Source organism: Chiloscyllium plagiosum, chromosome 43 (genome assembly GCF_004010195.1).
Source record: "Chiloscyllium plagiosum isolate BGI_BamShark_2017 chromosome 43, ASM401019v2, whole genome shotgun sequence".
In the NCBI taxonomy this organism is placed as follows: domain Eukaryota; kingdom Metazoa; phylum Chordata; class Chondrichthyes; order Orectolobiformes; family Hemiscylliidae; genus Chiloscyllium; species Chiloscyllium plagiosum.
In genome coordinates, this window is record NC_057752.1 from 8391637 (window position 1) to 8410686 (window position 19050).

At 39.3% G+C, this 19050-nt stretch overlaps 1 protein-coding gene across 3 annotated transcripts in view; it reads right to left on the bottom strand.

Annotated features, from left to right (window-relative positions):
• Positions 1–19050, bottom strand: part of LOC122543353 (electroneutral sodium bicarbonate exchanger 1-like) — a 264715-nt gene that overhangs the window by 26959 nt on the left and 218706 nt on the right. For 2 of the 3 annotated variants that reach the window (XM_043681942.1, XM_043681940.1), the window contains exons 18-20: positions 12313–12381; positions 11418–11591; positions 587–721 (exon numbers count right to left, since the gene is read on the bottom strand). In XM_043681942.1, coding sequence (XP_043537877.1) covers positions 587–721; positions 11418–11591; positions 12313–12381 — 378 coding nt within the window. The remainder of the gene's footprint in view (positions 1–586; positions 722–11417; positions 11592–12312; positions 12382–19050) is intronic. The other variant, XM_043681941.1, reaches the window with a different exon arrangement.

A 19050-nucleotide genomic window follows, 5' to 3' on the forward strand; every position in this document is an offset into this window, starting at 1 on the left:
GGGCATCGTCGACCACGTCGGGGGGGAAATTGCGGTCCTTGAAGAAGGAGGCCATCTGGGTTGTGCGTTTTTGGAACTGGTCCTCCTGGGAGCAGATGCGGCGGAGTCGAAGGAATTCCAGTCTGACCTATCACCCTCACCTTGACCTCTTTCCACCTATCACATTTCCGACGCCCCTCTCCCAAGTCCCTCCTCCCTACCTTTTATCTTAGCCTGCTGGACAAACTTTCCCCATTCCTGAAGAAGGGCTTATGCCCGAAACATCGATTCTCCTGTTCCCTGGATGCTGCCTGACCTGCTGCGCTTTTCCAGCAACACATTTCCAGCTAGGGTAGTACTTATGCAATCTATGTACCAATATACATGCCACAAATGTTCCTGATGGCTTGAAGACCCCAAGCAAAATCTCTAGTTATAAACTTTCACTAAAACATCAAAATAAATTTCTCATATATAAGTATTATTTTCTTCTGAGATGGGAGAGCACATTGAAGGAATTAAAGCATTGACTTTCTCTCCCTTTAATCGCACTCTAGTTCCGCATATTCATTCCCTGTTGTAATCCAATGTGATAATCAAATCTTACCCCATCCTCTTTGACTTTTTTGGCATCGTCCAGTTTTTTCTTCTTACTTTCAGGCATTAGATCATCAAGCCAGCTTAGCTCACGCTTCAGAAAGCAAAGGTCCATCAATTTTCTAACAAAAACTAGAGCTAATACCTGCAATATATCATCAGAGATCAGGTTAAGAAATATTGAGGGCATGCACATAGCAGTTGAAAAAGGTTCATTGTTAACAATTAAATTTAATACATATACTAAAACAAAAGTACACAATTCCTTTCTCACAAGGCAGACCTTCACTTTTGTCATTTTTCCCCAGTTGTTAAAAGGAGAAATGCAGTTTACTGCTTTGCCACATAATGCTACATAGAAGTGGCATATATAATGGGTATCACAATCCTTGTTACATTATCTGTTGCTCAATTGGATCAGTATTCCAGCACACACAAAATCTAGTTACCACAGAAGACCAATGTTAATATTTACATTAGTATTTTTCATCAATAAAATTCATAAATACCAGTAATTATAAACAATAAACAGTATTAAAATTCAATGTTAGCATATACTAATATCTGAGGTTGAAAGACCTAATGACATAAGAGAAATTCTTCATTCTTTTTGTAATTCTTTTGCATTTTTCGTTCAAATGTACAGAAATACAGAATTCTGCAAGTATTTATGGGAGATTGTTCACTCCAATATACAATGACCAACCATCCTGCTAGCTAGGCACAAATTAGTGAGCAAGAGGCACTTAATATGTGAAAAAAATGCATTTTTCACAAATCCAGCAGTGAAACAAGAAAGTTGTCCAGAATATATGGTAGAAAACTAAAATGCCCCACAAACTCTTAAATGCATGTAGGTGTGCCAAATTAGCCTGTTTGGAGTCAGGAAATAGTGTATTAAGTAAAATTACATTCAATGCAGGAAGAGATCGCATGAATGAGGAGTTGTGCGTCCACCATATTTGGTTTGAAGTGATGCTGTGAGGCCTTAAGTGAAAGGTTAACAATTATTTTTAATATGAGATCCTAAACAAAGTTGCAGCTATGAAGAAATATATACAAGATCAGCAACATTCAGAAGACTCAATAAAGAAACAGAAATAGGCCATTCAGCCCTGAGCTTGTTCTGCCATTCAATTAGATCATGACTGATCTATGACCTAATTCCATATACCCGTCTTTGCCCCATTTTCCTTATCATTCTTTGGATATAAATCTAAGATATAAAGCTTACAAGTAATCTAGCATAATTTGTTAGTTGTGGAAGAGAGATCCAAACTTCTACTACCATTTCTGTGTTGGGGTGTTTACTAAGGTGTTTATTAATGTCACTCCTGAAAGATCAGACTCTAAGTTTTAGACTGTGCCACTTAGTTCTGGACTCCCTTATCTACCCTATCTATTCAGTTTTAAAAACTTCAATCAATTGATCCATTTATCTTTTAAATTCCAGACAATACAGCCATAGTTTGTGTAACCTCTGAGAATATAACTCTGGGAATCCAGGTATCATTCTGATAATTCCACATTGCACTCTCTTCCTAGGACAGAGTGGACTAGTTGTACCGAAAGGTCTGTTTCCAAGCTATATGACTCTCTGACTCTCCCTAATGTATGGTACCCAGAACTGCTCATAAGATTTTAGGTATGGTTTTATGAGATATTTGCATAGGTACAACATACTTTTACCCTTTAATGTACTCTAGGTCTCTAGCTCAAAAGGCCAGCATTCCTTTAGATTTTAAAAATTATTTTCTGTACCTGTTCATGGTATCCTTAGCATTCTGTAAGGGCATGAAAAGGATGGACTTCATGGTTGGACAAGTAGTTCAATATAGTAGTGAACATCTTGTGTTAAAGGGGAGCCATTATTGTCCATCCCTGAAAATGTTCTAGAAAGATTAAGTTTGGAAGGGCTCCAGTTGAAACAGATAGAGGAAAGAAACTCCCAAGAGTGGATCCATGCTCCCTCAGGTAGTTTGAGGAGACTTTGATAAGAAACGAGGCAACAAGAAAGAATATGGAGCCATCCTGTTTGATTGGTACTTGTTACTTAATGATCTTATGATTTTGCTGCATGACTAATGTGTTATATATCTAGTCTTATTCTCTAACTAAACTCTATATATTCATCATAATGGTTGCTGTCAACCCTGCAAATTGAATCCCTACAGTAGGTGATCGAAAGATACAAATACTAAAGGAATTTATCAGTGATCTTGAGGAGCAGACACAAGGTAGGTCTTAGAGCATGGGTGACCAAAGAGTAATGTTAATGGCTAAAGAAGGGAAGCCTGATACAAGGGGAAGGTCCAGCATGTTGAAGGAACCTGCTGCTTTTGTTTATGATTTGCAACAAAGGATACCACTTTTCAAATTAAGGATGACCTGTTAGTATTAATGTGTCATCCTTGCACTGCATGCTGATTATAATAGTATTGTTAAAGTATGAAAATGTTAAATTAGATTCTGTTAATAACATAATGGGTGCTATGACGAAAGAAAGTGTGACACAACCAGTGGCTACTTAGGGGAACTGCGAAGGAGACCTCAATGGTGCGGAAATTGCACAAAGGATCTTCTTAATGCTGGCACTCATGATAAAATCAAAAGACCATGAGCTGTAGTAGCAGACGTAAATCATTCAGCCCATTAAGTCTGCTCTGCCATTCAAAGAAATCATGGCTGATTTGATCATCATTTGATAATCCTCAAAACCACTTTCCTGCATTTTCATTTAATGATTAAATGCTGTCTGTCTCAGTCTTGAATATGTTTAATGAGCCAGCCTTGATAGCCCCCTGCCGTAAAGGATTCTACAGATTCACTACCTTCTGAGGGAAGAAATTCTTCCTTATCTCTGTCTTAAATGAACAGCTCTATATTCTGAGATTATGTCTGGTACTACACTTTAGAAAGGATATTCTGCTTCGAGACTGTTCCAGAAGGTGAAACAACCTCTCTGCATCAACCCTATCAAGTTCCCTCAGAATCTTCTACAATTCATACAGTCCTAGAATCACACAGCACAAAATGAGACTCTTCAGTCCAACCAGTCCATGCCAAACATAATCCCAAACTAATCTAGTCCCACCTGCCTGCTCCTGGCCCATATCCCTCTAAACCTTTCCTGTACATGTATCTAATTCTGCTACTACATCTACAGTTAAACATTGTAATTGTACCCGTATTCACCACTTCCTCAGGAAGTTCATTCCATACGTGAATCACCCTCTGTGTAAAACATTTGCCTCTCATGTCTTTTTAAAATCTCTCTCACCTTAAAAATGTGCCCCCCCGTCTTGAAATCCCCCATCTGAGGGAAAAGACAACTAGGATTAACTCTCTCATTATTTTATAAACTTCTATCAAGTCACCTTTAAAAATCCTATGCTTATGATTTTGCTGCATGACTAATGTGTTATATATCTAGTCTTATTCTCTAACTAAATTCTATATACTCATCATAATGGTTGCTGTCAACTCTGCAAATTGAATCCCTACAGTAGGTGATCGAAAGATACAAATGTTAAAGGAATTTATCAGTGATCTTGAGGAACAGCCTATCCAGCTTTTCCTTATAATGAAAACGTTCCATACCGAGCAACATCCTGGTGAATCTCTTCTGAACCCTCTCCAGCTTAATAATATCCTTCCTGTAACTGGACGGCCAGAATTGCACACAGTACTCCAGAAGAGGCCTCATCAATGTCCTGTACAACCTCAACATGACATCCCCAACTCCTATACTCAAAGGTCTGAGCAAAGAAGGCAAGTGTGCCAGATGCCTTTTTTAAACACCCTGTTTATATGTGAAAGAATTATGTACCTGAACCCCAAGGTCACTCTGTCCTACAATATTACCATTACTTGTATAAGCCCTACCCTGTTTGTTGTACCAAAATGCAATACCTCGCATTTCTCCAGATTGAACTCCATCTGCCATTTTTCAACCCATTGACCCATTTGATCAAGATCCCTTTGTAATCTTAGAAAACCTTCTTCACTGTCTCCTATGCTACCAATTTTGGTGTTGTCCATAAACCTACTAACCATGCCTTCTATATTCTCATTCAAATCATTTATGAAAATGACAAACAAAAGAGGACCCAGGACTGATCCCTGTGGAACATCACTTGTCACAGGCCTCCAGTCCGAAATGCAACCCTCCACCACCACTCTCTGTCTCCTGCCATTAAGCCAATTATGTATCTAATTGGCAAGCTCACCCTGAATCTCATGTAACCTAATTTGACTAATTAGTCCATCATGCAGAACCTTGTCAAAGGTTTTACTAAACTCCAAATAAACAACATCTACTGCACTGCCATCATCAATCTTAATGGTAACTTCGTCAAAAAACTCAATCAAGTTTGTGAGACACGATTTTCCTTGCACAAAACCATGCTGACTATCCATAACAATTTTTGTCTCTCTAAATACCCATAAATCCTATTTTTTATAATCACCTCCAATAATTCACCCATAGCTGAAGTCAGACTCACAAGTGTATAGTTCCCTGGTTTCTCCTTACAACCTTTCTTAAACAAACATACAACATTAGGCACCCTCTAGTCATCAGGCATTTCACGTAGTTACAGATTATGCAAATATTCTGCAAGGGGGTCTCACAATTTCCTCCCTTACTTCCCACAATGTTCTGGTTTCAATAAAGTCTCCTCTCATTCTGCTAAACTCCAATGAATACAGGCCCAACCTACTCAACCTCTCCCCCAAAAACATTCCTCCATACCCAGGATCAGCCTAGTGAACCTTCTCTGGACTGCCTCCAATCCTACTATATATTTCCTTAGTTAAGGGGGCTAAAACTGTTCACAGTATTCAAGGCATAATCTAAGTAATACTTTGTATAGTTTTAGCATGATTTCCTATTTTCATATCCCATTCCCTTAGAAATAAAGCACTTCCCAATCACCTACTAAACTCGTACGATATATTTTTGCAATTTATGCACAAGGACCCCCAAATCTCTCCATATTGCAGTTTTCTGCAGTCTTCCTACATTTAAATAATATTTAGTTCCTGTAAACTTCCTGCCAAAACACATAACCTCACATTTCCCCATATTACACTTTTGCCCCACTTTAGTCTGTCTGCATCCCTCCATAGACTTTGCCATCCTCACCACCTTCCTTCTTGTCATCCACAAACTTGGCTATAGTATATTTCCTGATCTGAGTCATTAATATATATTATAAATAATTGTGGTTTCATTGATCCCTGTGGCACTCCACTAGTAACAGGTTTCCAACCTGAAATTGCCTCCCACTCCTGCCTTATTCCAACTTTCTGCCTTGTATTAGTTAGCTAGTCTTCTATCCATGTTAATATACTACCCACAACACCTTGGGCTTTTATCTTATGAGTAGCCTTACAGTGATACCTTAGCAAATGCCTTTTGGAAATTCAAATATACTGCATCTTTTGGTTTCCCTTTATCTATCCCTGCTTTGTTACGTCTTTAAAGAATTTTGGTTAAATTGGTCAGGCATGATTTCCCCGTCAAGAAGCCATGCAGACTGTTCTTACTGCAATGTAAAAGTGTTCTGCTTTTACATTGTTTATAATAGACTAATATTTTTCCAATGGCAGATTTTAAGCTAAGTGGACATTTTTGTCTCTTTCTTTTTTGGATAAAGGTGCCACATTAACAGTTTTCCAATTCTCTGGGGCTTTTCCAGAATCTCGGGATAGGATTACTACCAGGTCATCCACTATCTATACAGCTACAGCCCCATTCATTCCCCTCATGTTCTTTTTTGTCTGATGATAGATTTTCTATTTATTTTCTTTTCCCCTTTAGCCCTTTGATGATTTAATATTTTTGGAATGCTATTACTGCCTTCTACCATGGAATGCTATTAGTGTCTTCTTTATTCAACTCCTCTGCCATTTTTTGGTTTCCCATTATTATTTTTCCAGCCTCGTTCTCTCAGGGGCCTCTGTCTACTTTGGCCCCTCTCTTCCCTTTTTATACATTTAAAGATGTTCTTGCTGTCTGTTTTTATATCACATGCCAGTTTACCCTCAAAGTTTATTATCTTCCTTTTTTGTTGTCATCTTTTGTTGGCTTTTAAAACTTTACTAATCCTCTGGCTTACCGTTAATCTTTGCTGCATTGTATATTTTTCTTTCAATTTATCTTGAACTTTCTTGGTTATTCATCATTGGTTTACCCCTTTCCTAGAATCCTTTATCCCTGGAATATATCTTTGTTGTGAATCATAAACTTTTTTTTAAACACCTACCATTGTTGATAAACTGTCTTTTCTGCTCAACCCCTTTTCCTAATCCACTCCAGATGTCTGTGTCCTCATTTCTTTATAAATATCCTTTTTAAAGTTTAGCACAGTTGTTCCTAACCCAAGCTTCTCACTCTCAAACTAAATGCTAAAATATACCATGTTATGGCCACTGTTTTCTCAGTGATCTTTTACTCTGAGATCATTTATTAAAACTTCTTAAGTAGACATTACTTGATCCAAAATAGCCTGACCCCTGGTTGGATCCACAGCATATTGTTCTAGAAAACTGTCCTGAATACACCCTGTCAATTTTTGCTCATGGCTATCTTTGCCAACTTGACTTTCCCAATCTATGAATCTGGTCACCCTGCTATAGAAAAGGTATTATTAAATTGGAGATGTTTCAGAAAAGATGGACCAGAATGTTGCCAAGACTGCATGGTTTGAGATACAAGAGGTGGCTGGATAGGCTGGGTATCTTTTCACTGGAGTATAAGAAGTTGAGGGGTGACCTTATAGAGGTTTATAAAATCATGAGGGACAAAGACAAGGTGAAAAACAAAGATGTTTTCCCTAGAGTGGGGGAGTTCCAAACTAGAAGGCATATTTTTAAGGTGAGAGGAAATAGATTCAAAAGGGACCTAAGATACAAACCTTTCACACAGAGAATGGTTCATGTGTGGAATGAACTGCCAGAGGGAGAGGTAGATGAAGGTACAGTTAAAACATTTAAAAGACATTTTGACGGGTACATGAATAGAAAAGGTTTGGAGGGCTATGGGCCAAACGCAGGAAAATGGGATTAATTGAGTTTGGGAAATTTGGATGGCACAGACAAACTGGACTGAAGGGTCTGTTTCCATGCTGTATGGCTCTATGACTATTAAATTCATCCAACATGAATATACTGCCTTTTTTACATGCCCTCATTATCACCTGATTTATTCTCTGTTTGAAAGTATCCTACCATTAGAGGGCCTATAGACTACATTCACCAATGTCTTCTTCCCCTCATTATCTCTTATCTGCACCCATATGGATTCTACATCTTCTGATCCAAGATCATTTCTTGCTATTGTACTTATTATGTCTCATTCTAACAACGCTACCCCACCAACATTTCCTTCTTATTTGTCCTTTCAAAAAATGATGTTGACTTCAATGCACTTGAGACAAGTATCAATGAAAGAACAGAGAACTTATTGCAGTACAGTAATCTGTGCTGAACAGATCAGTGGTCTCAGTTACAGAATGTAGCTTGCAGGCAAGACATCATTGCAAGTGCACAGAAATGGCAGGTGTGCCATAACAGTCCCAGCGTGCATCACAGGAACAGATGATGCATTTAAAAGCTACAAAATATGAGTGCAGAACAGCTTATTCCTGGTATAGATAAAGATTCCTCCAGATCACTGGTAAGTGGAATTAAAGGCCATTGAAAAATCTGGAAATGTGCAAGGGTTGTCAATTACCAGTTTATCCTTAAAGCAGATATTTGCCTAATGTCATGCATAATACAGGCATTTCATATTAAGAATTTCAGTCAATGTTTTTGAAAATTGGACACAAGCTGTTAAAATGGCTGCCACAAATCATGCAACCTTTGGCACTTAGACCAGACAGTATCAAGTCTCAGGAAAATGCCTAATTAAATGTAGACATAGTGAGGGTACCTGTGGAATTCACATGTTATTGTTTAAGAATGGGTCAAAACACAGACTATGAAGTTGACAGACTCCCTGCCTCAATGTTTCATACTGAACAAAAGGGAACGTTGAAACTTCTGAACCCTACTCAGTCTTGTTTGGATGGGGAGGCCATTATGATTGGTCGCTGTCACCTTCCCATTGCATCACAATGCCTCCCCATCCAATCCGGACTGGGTAGGCCTCAGAAGGGCTAATACACAACAGGGGATGTGGATTCAACTTGAACTTGTAAAAGGCCACTTGATAAGAAGGCTGATCTTTCAGATGGAAAAAAAAATGGCAAATTGCTGTTTGCAGGTAGATCCAGCAATCCATCAGTTGTTAGCCAGTCTGAGAACTAGACTTTGAAATGAGCTGCTAGAGTACTTAGTCTGATACAGTTTCAAAGTTAACCTAAAAACCAACCTCCGAGATAATCAACTCCAAGAAACCTCACAACCTGCTGTAACCTTTTATTTTACAAGACTCTCTTTTCAACTTTAAAGCATCAAATCCATTCAAGAAATCACAGGTCTGCCAAGTGGGAGACCAGAGATCAAATATCAATAACTGTAATCTGTAACTATTCAGGTGTGTATGTCTGTGCAAATGGCCATGCATGATACAGAATGTGCCATAGCATTAACTTGCAGCAAGTGCAAGAGTATAAATAACCTTTAGTTTTAAACTTAAGATCGGTTGCTGCTGGATTATTTAGTTGCAATACACACTCTAAAGTTAAGAAAAAGCACATTACTTTCCATACAAAACATACTTATTAAGGTTAGTAAGCAGCACATAAACACTGTCTGTGACAAAAGGAATAGTACATGAGCTAGTTCAAGTTACTCTAGTTTACAATACATGAGAAGAAAGTGGAGCACATGGATCATATTTACTGCAAGTACTATTAGGCAAATCAAAAAAAAGTCACTCAAATCTTGAAATAAGTCTTTTAATATATGCAGTAGAAATCCAAAACACACGAAATATGTCAAGACAATACAAACATGACAGGGTTAAAGGGGAAAATTACACAAAGCAGGAGATGCTCATGAACAAATCTGACCTGGTCTGCTAAAAAAATCTTTCAGCTTCTTTCTTAGGATAAATCATCATGCTTTATGACATAGCAGTCTCTATTGTTGCATGGCTGATTTTGTGATGATAATTGCTGCATCCTGTGGCCTATGGCTTATTGTTGCTACTCAGATATTGTTACAGTGAAGCCTTTATCCTTGGAGAGATGTGTGCTACATGTCACACACGAAATGGACTGGAAATCTTCTCTATTGCAAAGGCACTCATAATTGGTCAAAATGTCTGATACCTTGCTGGAGTTCCCTCCTCTGAATTTTACTCATTATAGTTCTGCTCTATCAAGGAAAGCATACAAATGTAATGAACCATGGTTGCACTATAATCGGCTGAAATGTACAAGTCAAGTGCTCCTTGGAAAAGGTCAACAGAATGATTTTTTTAGTCAATGATTCCATGTTCATCGAGTAACAACGCTTCCTCTCAATTAAAGTGCAAAATTATGTACAAGCACACAAGCATCCACATGTAAAGTTTATGATTCTATGTCTCCTAGGAAAATTGAAATACACTTGTGTGTTGCTGCTCATTGTCAAGGTTTATAGGTATATGCATGGTGAAATGGAGCAATTGTCACTTGTTTTATTAAATTAGTTAATACATCAGTATTTGATGTAAACAAATGAAAGGCTCTGTGGCACACTAGTTGAGTGTGATGTAGAGTTCCCCTGTGGCTGATAGTATAGTACAGACGTTGGACTGTGTCTACATGTCTATTCTTTGAAGATGGTACATCTTAGTGGCAGCCTTTCACTGAGCCATGGTCTGCATGGGCTTTCATCTGCTGAGATTTAGGGAGCCTATGATCGCACAGTTTATCCACTTACGTGGAATATTGGCAGTGGTAATCTCTTATGCCCACAGTTCCCTCTATTTGCTTACCTATATGATAATTTGATCTCCACCCATGTAATTAAACATTTCAAACAAAAACTTCTTTCTCTACTGAGATTATTATTTTCTGTAGATCCAAAGAAAGAACTGGTACTTGTATTACGCCGCTCATGACCTCAGAATATCCCAAAGCATTTGACAAACAATCGATTACTTTTGAAGCAGAAATGTAGGAAACACAGCAACTAATTAGCGCACAGTAAATTCTCATAAACAGCAATTTAATCATGACCAGGGCATCTGTTTTTATTAAATATTAAAATATTGTTGATTGAGGGTTAATTATTTCCTAATGACTAGGGATAATGTCCAGTTCTCTATGAGAGAGCAGACAAGATCTCTGTTTAATGTGCCATCTGAAAACATTACTACTAACAGCGCAGCACTCCCTTAGTACTGCACTGGAGCATCAGCTTCGATTTTTATGCTCATAAATTTTATATTGTACATGATAAGTGGAAGATCGAAAGTGAGGGCTTTAATTTGCATGACTCGTTTTAGCTCTAGAAAAGTTAAAAACAGCATTATGTTGGCAACATTCATAAACTATTGTAAGAGCTTCACTGGAAGTTCTGAAAATGCATTAAAAAGAAATCAAAATTGCCTGGTTGATGCTTGCTTTATTTAGATATATCAACCTAAATGCACATAATGGAGCAACATTATGTTCAGAGTTCCCAATCTCCTTGAACAATTCAGAAAAGTGAAGAAGGGGAAAATTTACAGAACCTGTAGCAAGCTCATTTTTATGTATTTCCTGATAGGAGGTTAAAGGGCAACGTTGCCCACTGTTGGGCAGAAGCCGATATGTATCTCAAAGAGACCTAAAGGAAGGTAGGAAGAGGAAAATAACTTTAAAATCAAATAAACAGTGCAAAAAAAACCAAAATTTTACCATCATAGGAAAGACAATTGCCGCAGGTGAGGCTTTGATGACCCACAGCAGGACCAGACAGGTGAGCTGTATGAGTGTAAAAAGGTGAACTTTGCGCAGAGGCACATGACGCAGGTAGATAAAATCTGGTTGGTGCTTGGCTGGCATCGCAAATAGTTGCAGACGATCAAAGAACTGGAAAAAGCAAGATTTAATAATTAAAAGGGTTGGTAACTTTCAAAAGATCAGGCTCATCCATAGTATTCATTACAAAATTATATTGTGTTAAATTTGTGAAACCATTATCAGCCAAAGGAAAGATTTTTGAATTAAGATAATAAAGTAAGCAACAAACATCTTCAGGTGTAATGCAGTTTGCATCTTTCCAAAATTGTTGTGTGAGGGGAGGAGAAAAAGAAGTTAATATAAATGGGTACTAAAATATGTGTCACTCAATTTTGGGAATATATTATACTGAAACACGTTTGATACCTGAAAAAAAAGTCCAGTTTGTCTGCTTGCCTTTTTGCTTCTAAATGAAACCAACCGGTAATTTACTCTTTTACACAGTAGAAGTAAATTCATAATGCCTTTTCTAACAATGCTGAATATAATGTATGAAGAAAATGAGACTTTGTTTAATTTTCTATTTGAAATGATGTCTCTAAATTTGCTAAATTATGCAAAGCATATTAACAATTGAAATTCTACAATTATGAAACTCAACATTAAATAGCACAAAATTGTTTACTTGTTTGACAAAGCAGTTAAAATATTTGGGTTCCAGAGAAAATAATGAATATACAGTATATTTTCTTCATAGTATTAAATACTACTGTATTACAAATTTCATATGGCGAGTATAATTCTGCTACATGTTGCAGTGGAAAGTCTGTTTTCTGAATGTACTCCTCACCTGAATTCCTTTCAGTGATGAGACCCCCATGTAAAGAAAGACTCCATAAAGCACTGGCATCGGAATGAACTGTGAATACAAAGTGATTGCAAGTGTCACAAATGAAACTGGCACATATTGCTGGTCCACTCAATCAATGTTTCTCCTGATGTGACTTTCCCCTCTACTGTACAAAATGATTTTACAAACAGTATTGGTTACTGGTAATTCAATGCCAAGACTAATTTGTAACTATAGTAATTTTTTACAGCTTAAAAGGAAGCCATAGCTTGCTGCACATGACAACATATGTGACAACTATTCATAGAATCCCAAAACTGTGGAAGCAGGCCATTGGCCCACCAAATCCATACTGACCCTATGAGGAGCATCTTATCCAGACTTACACTGCCACCCTATGCCTGTAAAGCTGCATTTCCCACGCATCTCTGGACACTATGGGTAATTTAACATGGCCATCCACTTAACCTGCAAATCTTTGGACTGTGGGAGGAAACCGGAGGACCCGGAAGTAGCCCACACAGACCATAAGACATGGGAGCAGAGATCAGGCCATTCAGCACAGGGAGAATGTGCAAACTCCATACAGACAGTCACCCGAAGCTGGAATCGAACCCAGGTCTGTAGTGCTGTGAGGCAGCAGTGCTAACCACTGATCCTCCATGCGATCTCTGTTGGTGTGCAATAAATTCAAACTGATTTTTCCATTCTCTCTTCCAGCAAAATGTGTTCCCCTTCACTCAGCAACTTTCCTAATAGTACATTCAAGGGAAAGATAATGGCATAGTAATGTCACTCGACTTGTAATCCAGAGGCCCAGGCTAATGTTCCAGGGGCATGGATACAAATGTCACTGCTGCAGCTGGTGGAATTTAAAGTTAAATCATAAATCTGGAGTTGAACATTGAAACTATCATTGATAGGTTGTTCAGGGTTTCAGAAGGATAGAGAGAAAGGAAAAGGAGGTGTTGTAGCTTTGTTAGTAAAGGATACATCAGTGCTGTAGTGAGAAATAATTTTGGCACTGGAGATCAAGACAAATAGGTAGAAATAAGAAATAGCAAAAGAAACAAGTCCCTAGTAGGCATAATCTATACGTCCCCTCAGTAGATCCACAGTAGAACACAGTATAAACCAGGAAATAATGGAGGCTTGTACAAAAGTTAGAAATAATTGTGACTGATTTTAATATGCTTAATTAAATTGGGAAGTATTGTCTCGATGGAAAGCTCAGAGTGTATTAGAGATTGATTCTTGGAACAAAGATCTAGAATTGTTTAATGAGATGGGATTAATTAATGATCTCATAGTAAAGGATCTTCTAGGAACAGTGATCACAGCAGACTGGAAAGGGCAATAAATTTGATCCCACATTAGTGTTCTGATATTAAACAGATATATGAGGACAGATTTGGACCTAGTGGATCTGGTAGAAAGACTAAAAGGTAGGATAGTTGATGAATAGTGGCAGACACTGCCATTCAGTTGCTCCCAATGAAATTATATTCCAGCTGGGAAGAAAGATTGTAAGGGTGATAAAGCATCCACGTCTAAGCAAGGAAGTTAAAGATACCATAAAGGCAAAAACCAAGGCATACCATATTGCAAAGGTCAGGCTAGAGGCGGGAGGATTTGGAATCTTTTAAAGACCAACAAAGGCCTACTAAAAACGTAATAAAAATAATGATGGTTAATTATGAAAGATAACTAATGCAAAACATAAAAATGGACAGCAAATGTTTCTGTAAGTACATAAAAAGAGAATAGCTGAAGTGAATGTTGAATGTAAACTCAATAGGCTGAAGTGTCTCATCTACTGACCCATCTACAAACAGCCTCCCTTGCTGTTTCAACAAAGCAGCACTGTAAACATGACTTACAACGAGTTTTTTCAAAAGTGCAGCATTCCTTTCACAATCCTTGGTTTAAAATAGTCCTTTTCCTTTTTCAGTCCACAATGAATAATACTGAAAGATAAAGCAATGCAGTCTTTGTATAAGGATTTGATTAGCTGACTTGATCAGTGTTCTGGGACCGGAGAATATGACTACAAGTGAGTCAGCTAAAGGGCAGGATCACAGAAGCCTTGGCCTTTGTAATTGTCCAACAGGTTTGAGGATTTTTTAGTTTGTCTGAGGTGAGAATGAAGGCTGCAGGATGGATGAGCAAACTGAGCATGCCGCAGTGGTACAAGAAGCCATTCAACAGGAGTGAGTAAGGAGAAATGTTGTGTAGTAGGGGATGGTATAGCGAGGGAGATTGATTCTCTGCAGCAAAGAACCTGAGTCCAGATGGCTGTGTCGCTTGTCTGGTCTCAAGGATTGGCATATCTGTTCAGGGTTGGAGAGGAACTTGCAGTGTTATAGAGGTCTACAGCTCAGTAAAAAAGGCCCTTTGGCCAATCATGTCTAGTCAAAAACAAGTACCCAACTGTTCTAAGTCCATTTTCCAATTCCTGGCCCATAGCCTTGTTTGCTTCAGGATCACAAGTGCATGTCTAAATATTTCCTAAAGGTTATGAGAGTTTCTCCCTCTATCACGCTTACAGATAGTGAGTTCCAGATCTACAACACCGTCAGGGTGAAAGACATTTTCTTCATATTCCCCTCTAAACCTCTTGCCCCTTATCATAGACCTATGTACCCCATCATTGATCCCTCCACCATTGGGAAAAAATTCATTCTTTCTAACTTACCTATGCCCCTCATAATTTTGTTCATCTCAATCATGTCCTTCCCCTCAGTCTCCTCTGCTCCAAGGAAAACTCCAACCCCAGTCTGTCTAAACTCTCTTCATAACTGAAACTCTCCAGCCCAGGCAACATCCTGGTAAGTCTACCCTGCTCCCTCTCCAGTGCCAACACATCCCTCCTATCATGTGGATTCCAGAACTGCACACAATGCTCTAGCTGTGGCCTAAACAATATTTGTATATAGTTCCGGCATAGCCTCCCTCTGCTTAAACTCTATGCTTTGGCTAATAAGAGCAAATATCCATAATGCTTTCTTAACCAGTTTCTTAACAATTTAAGGGACCAGTGGATATGCACACCAAGGTACCTCCGACCCTCAGTGATTCTGAGGGCTCAACGTGTACTTCCATGACTTGTTTGTCCTGCCCAAGTTCATTGCCTCATGCTGATTGGGACTGAATTCCATTTGCCACTGACCAGCCATCTATATCCTAATGTCAGCTAAAGTTATCCTCCTCACTATTTACGATCCTATCAATTTCCATATCATCCACAAAATCACTGATCAATGCTCCTACCATCAAGTCTAAATTATTTATATATACCACAAACAGCAAGAGCCCCAACACTGATGCCTGTGAAACCCCACTGGACACAAAAACACACCTTGACCATCACTCTCTGCTTCCTGCCACTCCACCAATTCTGGATCAATTAGCCAAATTTCTTTGAATCCCATGGGCTTTACCTTCACTACCAGTCTCTCATGTGGGACCTTATTAAAAACAAACATTGCTGAAGTCCAAGTAGACATCAAATGGATTGTCCTCAGATACACACCCAGTCACCTCTGAAAAATTCAATCAAGTTGGTCAGACATGATCTCCCATTAACAAAACAATGCTAATTGTTCTTGATTGATCCCCATCTCTCCAAATACAGATTAATTCCATCCCTCAGAATTGCTTCCAATACCTTCCCCATCACTGACGTTAAACCGAATGGCTTGAAGTTTCCTGGCTTATCCCTTCCTCCCTTCTTGCATGATCTTAGCACATTGACTGTCTTCCAGTCCTCTGGCACCTCTCCTGTGATGAGAGAGGAATTGTAAATCAGTGTGCCTTGCTCATCAGCCTGGGTTACATTTCATGAGGTCCAGTTGGCGGATCCAGTCGTCATGGTCTATGTAGGCACCAATGACATTGGTGGGAAACTAAGAAGCAGGGCCTCAAAGGTCATAATCTCTGGATTATTACCTGAACCGCATGCAAATTTCTTTATGGAAAATCAGATTAAAGAAATGAATGCTTGGCTCAAAACTGGTGAGAGAGGTGGATTCCAGTTCATAGAGGACTGGCATCAATACTGGGGAAAGTGCAATCTGTATTAATTGGATCATGTCCACCTAAACTGTATTGGTGATTTTGCTGAAGTATAATTAGGGATGGAGGAAGAATTTTAAATTAAGCAGTGGAGATAGGGGGAAGCAACTCCACAGAGGCCAATATCCTGTGACCAAGTCACCCTCTGTTTATCATGGAGAGTCCTTGACATTGATCCACTTCTGCAGAGCCAGGGCTCAGACTGAACAGAACCTGTGATACTCCAGTTTATATTTGTCAGCCAGGTCTCCCTGATTGGACCAGATTAACAGCCTCAATCAGGGAACTCATATTTTATGAGATCCACCCGACTGACCTTGTTAGACTCATTACATCCCTCTCCCTCTGAGTCCGAGTACATAGACTAGTTCTTTGTTTTTGTAACTCCTTCTGGGCATTTTAGCACTGGGTCAGGTCCCTCCAACTCTGCCTCTGATACGGGCAGCGCGTAACACATAATAGTTCACCTCTTGCATCCAGAGTGTTTCCTGAAGGCTATGGCTTGGCTACACGACCATTTCCAAGGCTAGCCGATTTTTAAGAGTTGATGCAAAGTTGCCAGGATGAAGACCAAGTTATGTATGGACCTTCTGTAATTGTTCACCAGCCCAAGGAAAGACTTAAGCTCTAGTACATATGTGGGAGACCTTTGATCGTCCTCACTTTATCTTCCAAAGGGTGTAACCTGTCTTGTCGATTCTGTAGCCCAAATAGGTCACTTAGGGTGCCTGGAACACATATCTTTCCCTTCTAAGGCATACACCCATCTGGGAGAAACATCTAAGGACTATTTCCAAGTTCTTTAAGTGCTCCTTATTGATCTTCCCTGTGATTAGCACATCACCTTGATATATGGCGACCAGGGCTAAACCTTGTAAAATGTTCTCCATCGTCCACTGGAAAATGGCACAGGCTGAAGATACCCCAAATGGCAGTCTTTGTTTATTGGTACAAATCCTTATGGATATTAATTGTAGCATACTTCTGGGAATCCTCATCTAACTGCAATTACAGGTACGCATGGCTCATGCCAAGCTTCGTGAAGGACAGCAACCCCTTCCAGCTTTGTGTATCAATCCTCTATGTGAGAGATTGGGTATTTATCCAACTGTGAAAAGCAGTTTACCATTCACAAAGGCAAACCGACCCAATGGGGCTTAACAATCGGTGCTGCCTGTTTCATAAACTGGACTGGTTTGACAATTCCTTCACTTTCCAGCCTGGTGATTGCTGCCTCTACTTTTGCCTGTAAGTCAAATGGCACTGGACGGGTCTTGCAGAATCATGGAATTACTTCCTGGTCAACATGCAAGGTGGCCTTGGCTCCTTTGATAGTCCCTAGACCTTCCTGAAAAACCTCTGGTTATTTAATTAGGACTTCACTCGGGCAGTCATTTTCTACTTGAAAAATGTTGAGCCGATCATGTGGAATCTGTCTCAAACAATTCTGTCCCATCCAGCTTGGGCCTGAGCCTTTTACTACAATCAGTGGGAACCAAACCAGCTGCTTCTGATAAGAAGCCAGAACCAAAGTTGTACCCTTAATCTGTAAAGGTTCCCCGATATCGGTTCTCAGTGTAGCTGAGGTCTTACACAAACCTAAGGGTTGGAGTCCAGAGTGAATTTTGTTAATGACTAGTTCTGCGATCACTGATACAGCTGCACCGGTATCAATCTCCATTAGAATTAGGTGACCATTTACCCAGACATTTATTTGATTGATTCTGTTTGGATGTTGCTAAGCAATTTAACTGTTCCAAACCAGATGTAGGTGGACTTCCCAGGACGTGCACTCTCCTGGATACTGACCTATGAGTTGTCTTACTCAATTCAGGCCCTAGTGGACTCTTTTGTTGTCTCAAGTCCTTATACCGGCAGCAACTACAATGGCTTACCAACTCAGATCCTGAAGAAAAATTTAACTGGCCAATGCCTGGCTTGTTTTGGGGTTTTGCTGTGGGCTGACCTCGAGTCCCTCTGTTCAGGATATGTCCTGAATGAGGCTATGCAATTGCCATCCCTCATGTGGTGTTCCCCAAGCTCAGTTGGAGTGTCGAGGATGTCCACTTCCACCAGAATACCCTATAACTCATATGCTCCACTTGCCACATTGTCCAATGATAAAGACAAATGTAGTGCATGTTTAAAGTCCACTTGGACTTTAGCTAGTAGGTGCTTTTGCATAATAACATAATTAATCCGACATACCAAATGGGCTCTCAGCATCTCAATAAGGGTTAAACCAAAGTCACATGCCTCTGCCAGTCATTCAAACTTGGTCAAAATCCCAACATGGATTCCCCAGTTCTCAAATTGCCAAAAAAAAAGCATCTCAGAATTAGAGGAGGCTTAACTAAGTCCATCAACTCTGGAAAGGTTTAAATATCTGGTGCCTCAGGGAAAGTTAGGCTCCTAATAACCAAGAAAGCTGTTGAGGAAGTTTGAAAGCCACAAATTTTTACTTCTTTATCATGACATACTGGAACTCAAGGGTTAAAATTCCACTACTAAAAGAAAGACAGAGGGTAGTGGTGGAGGGTTGTTTTTCGGACTGGAGGCCTGTGACCAGTGGAGTGCCACAAGGATCAGTGCTGGATCCAGTACTTTTCATTTATATAAAAGATTTGGATGTGAGTATTAGAGGTATAGTTAGTAAGTTTGCAG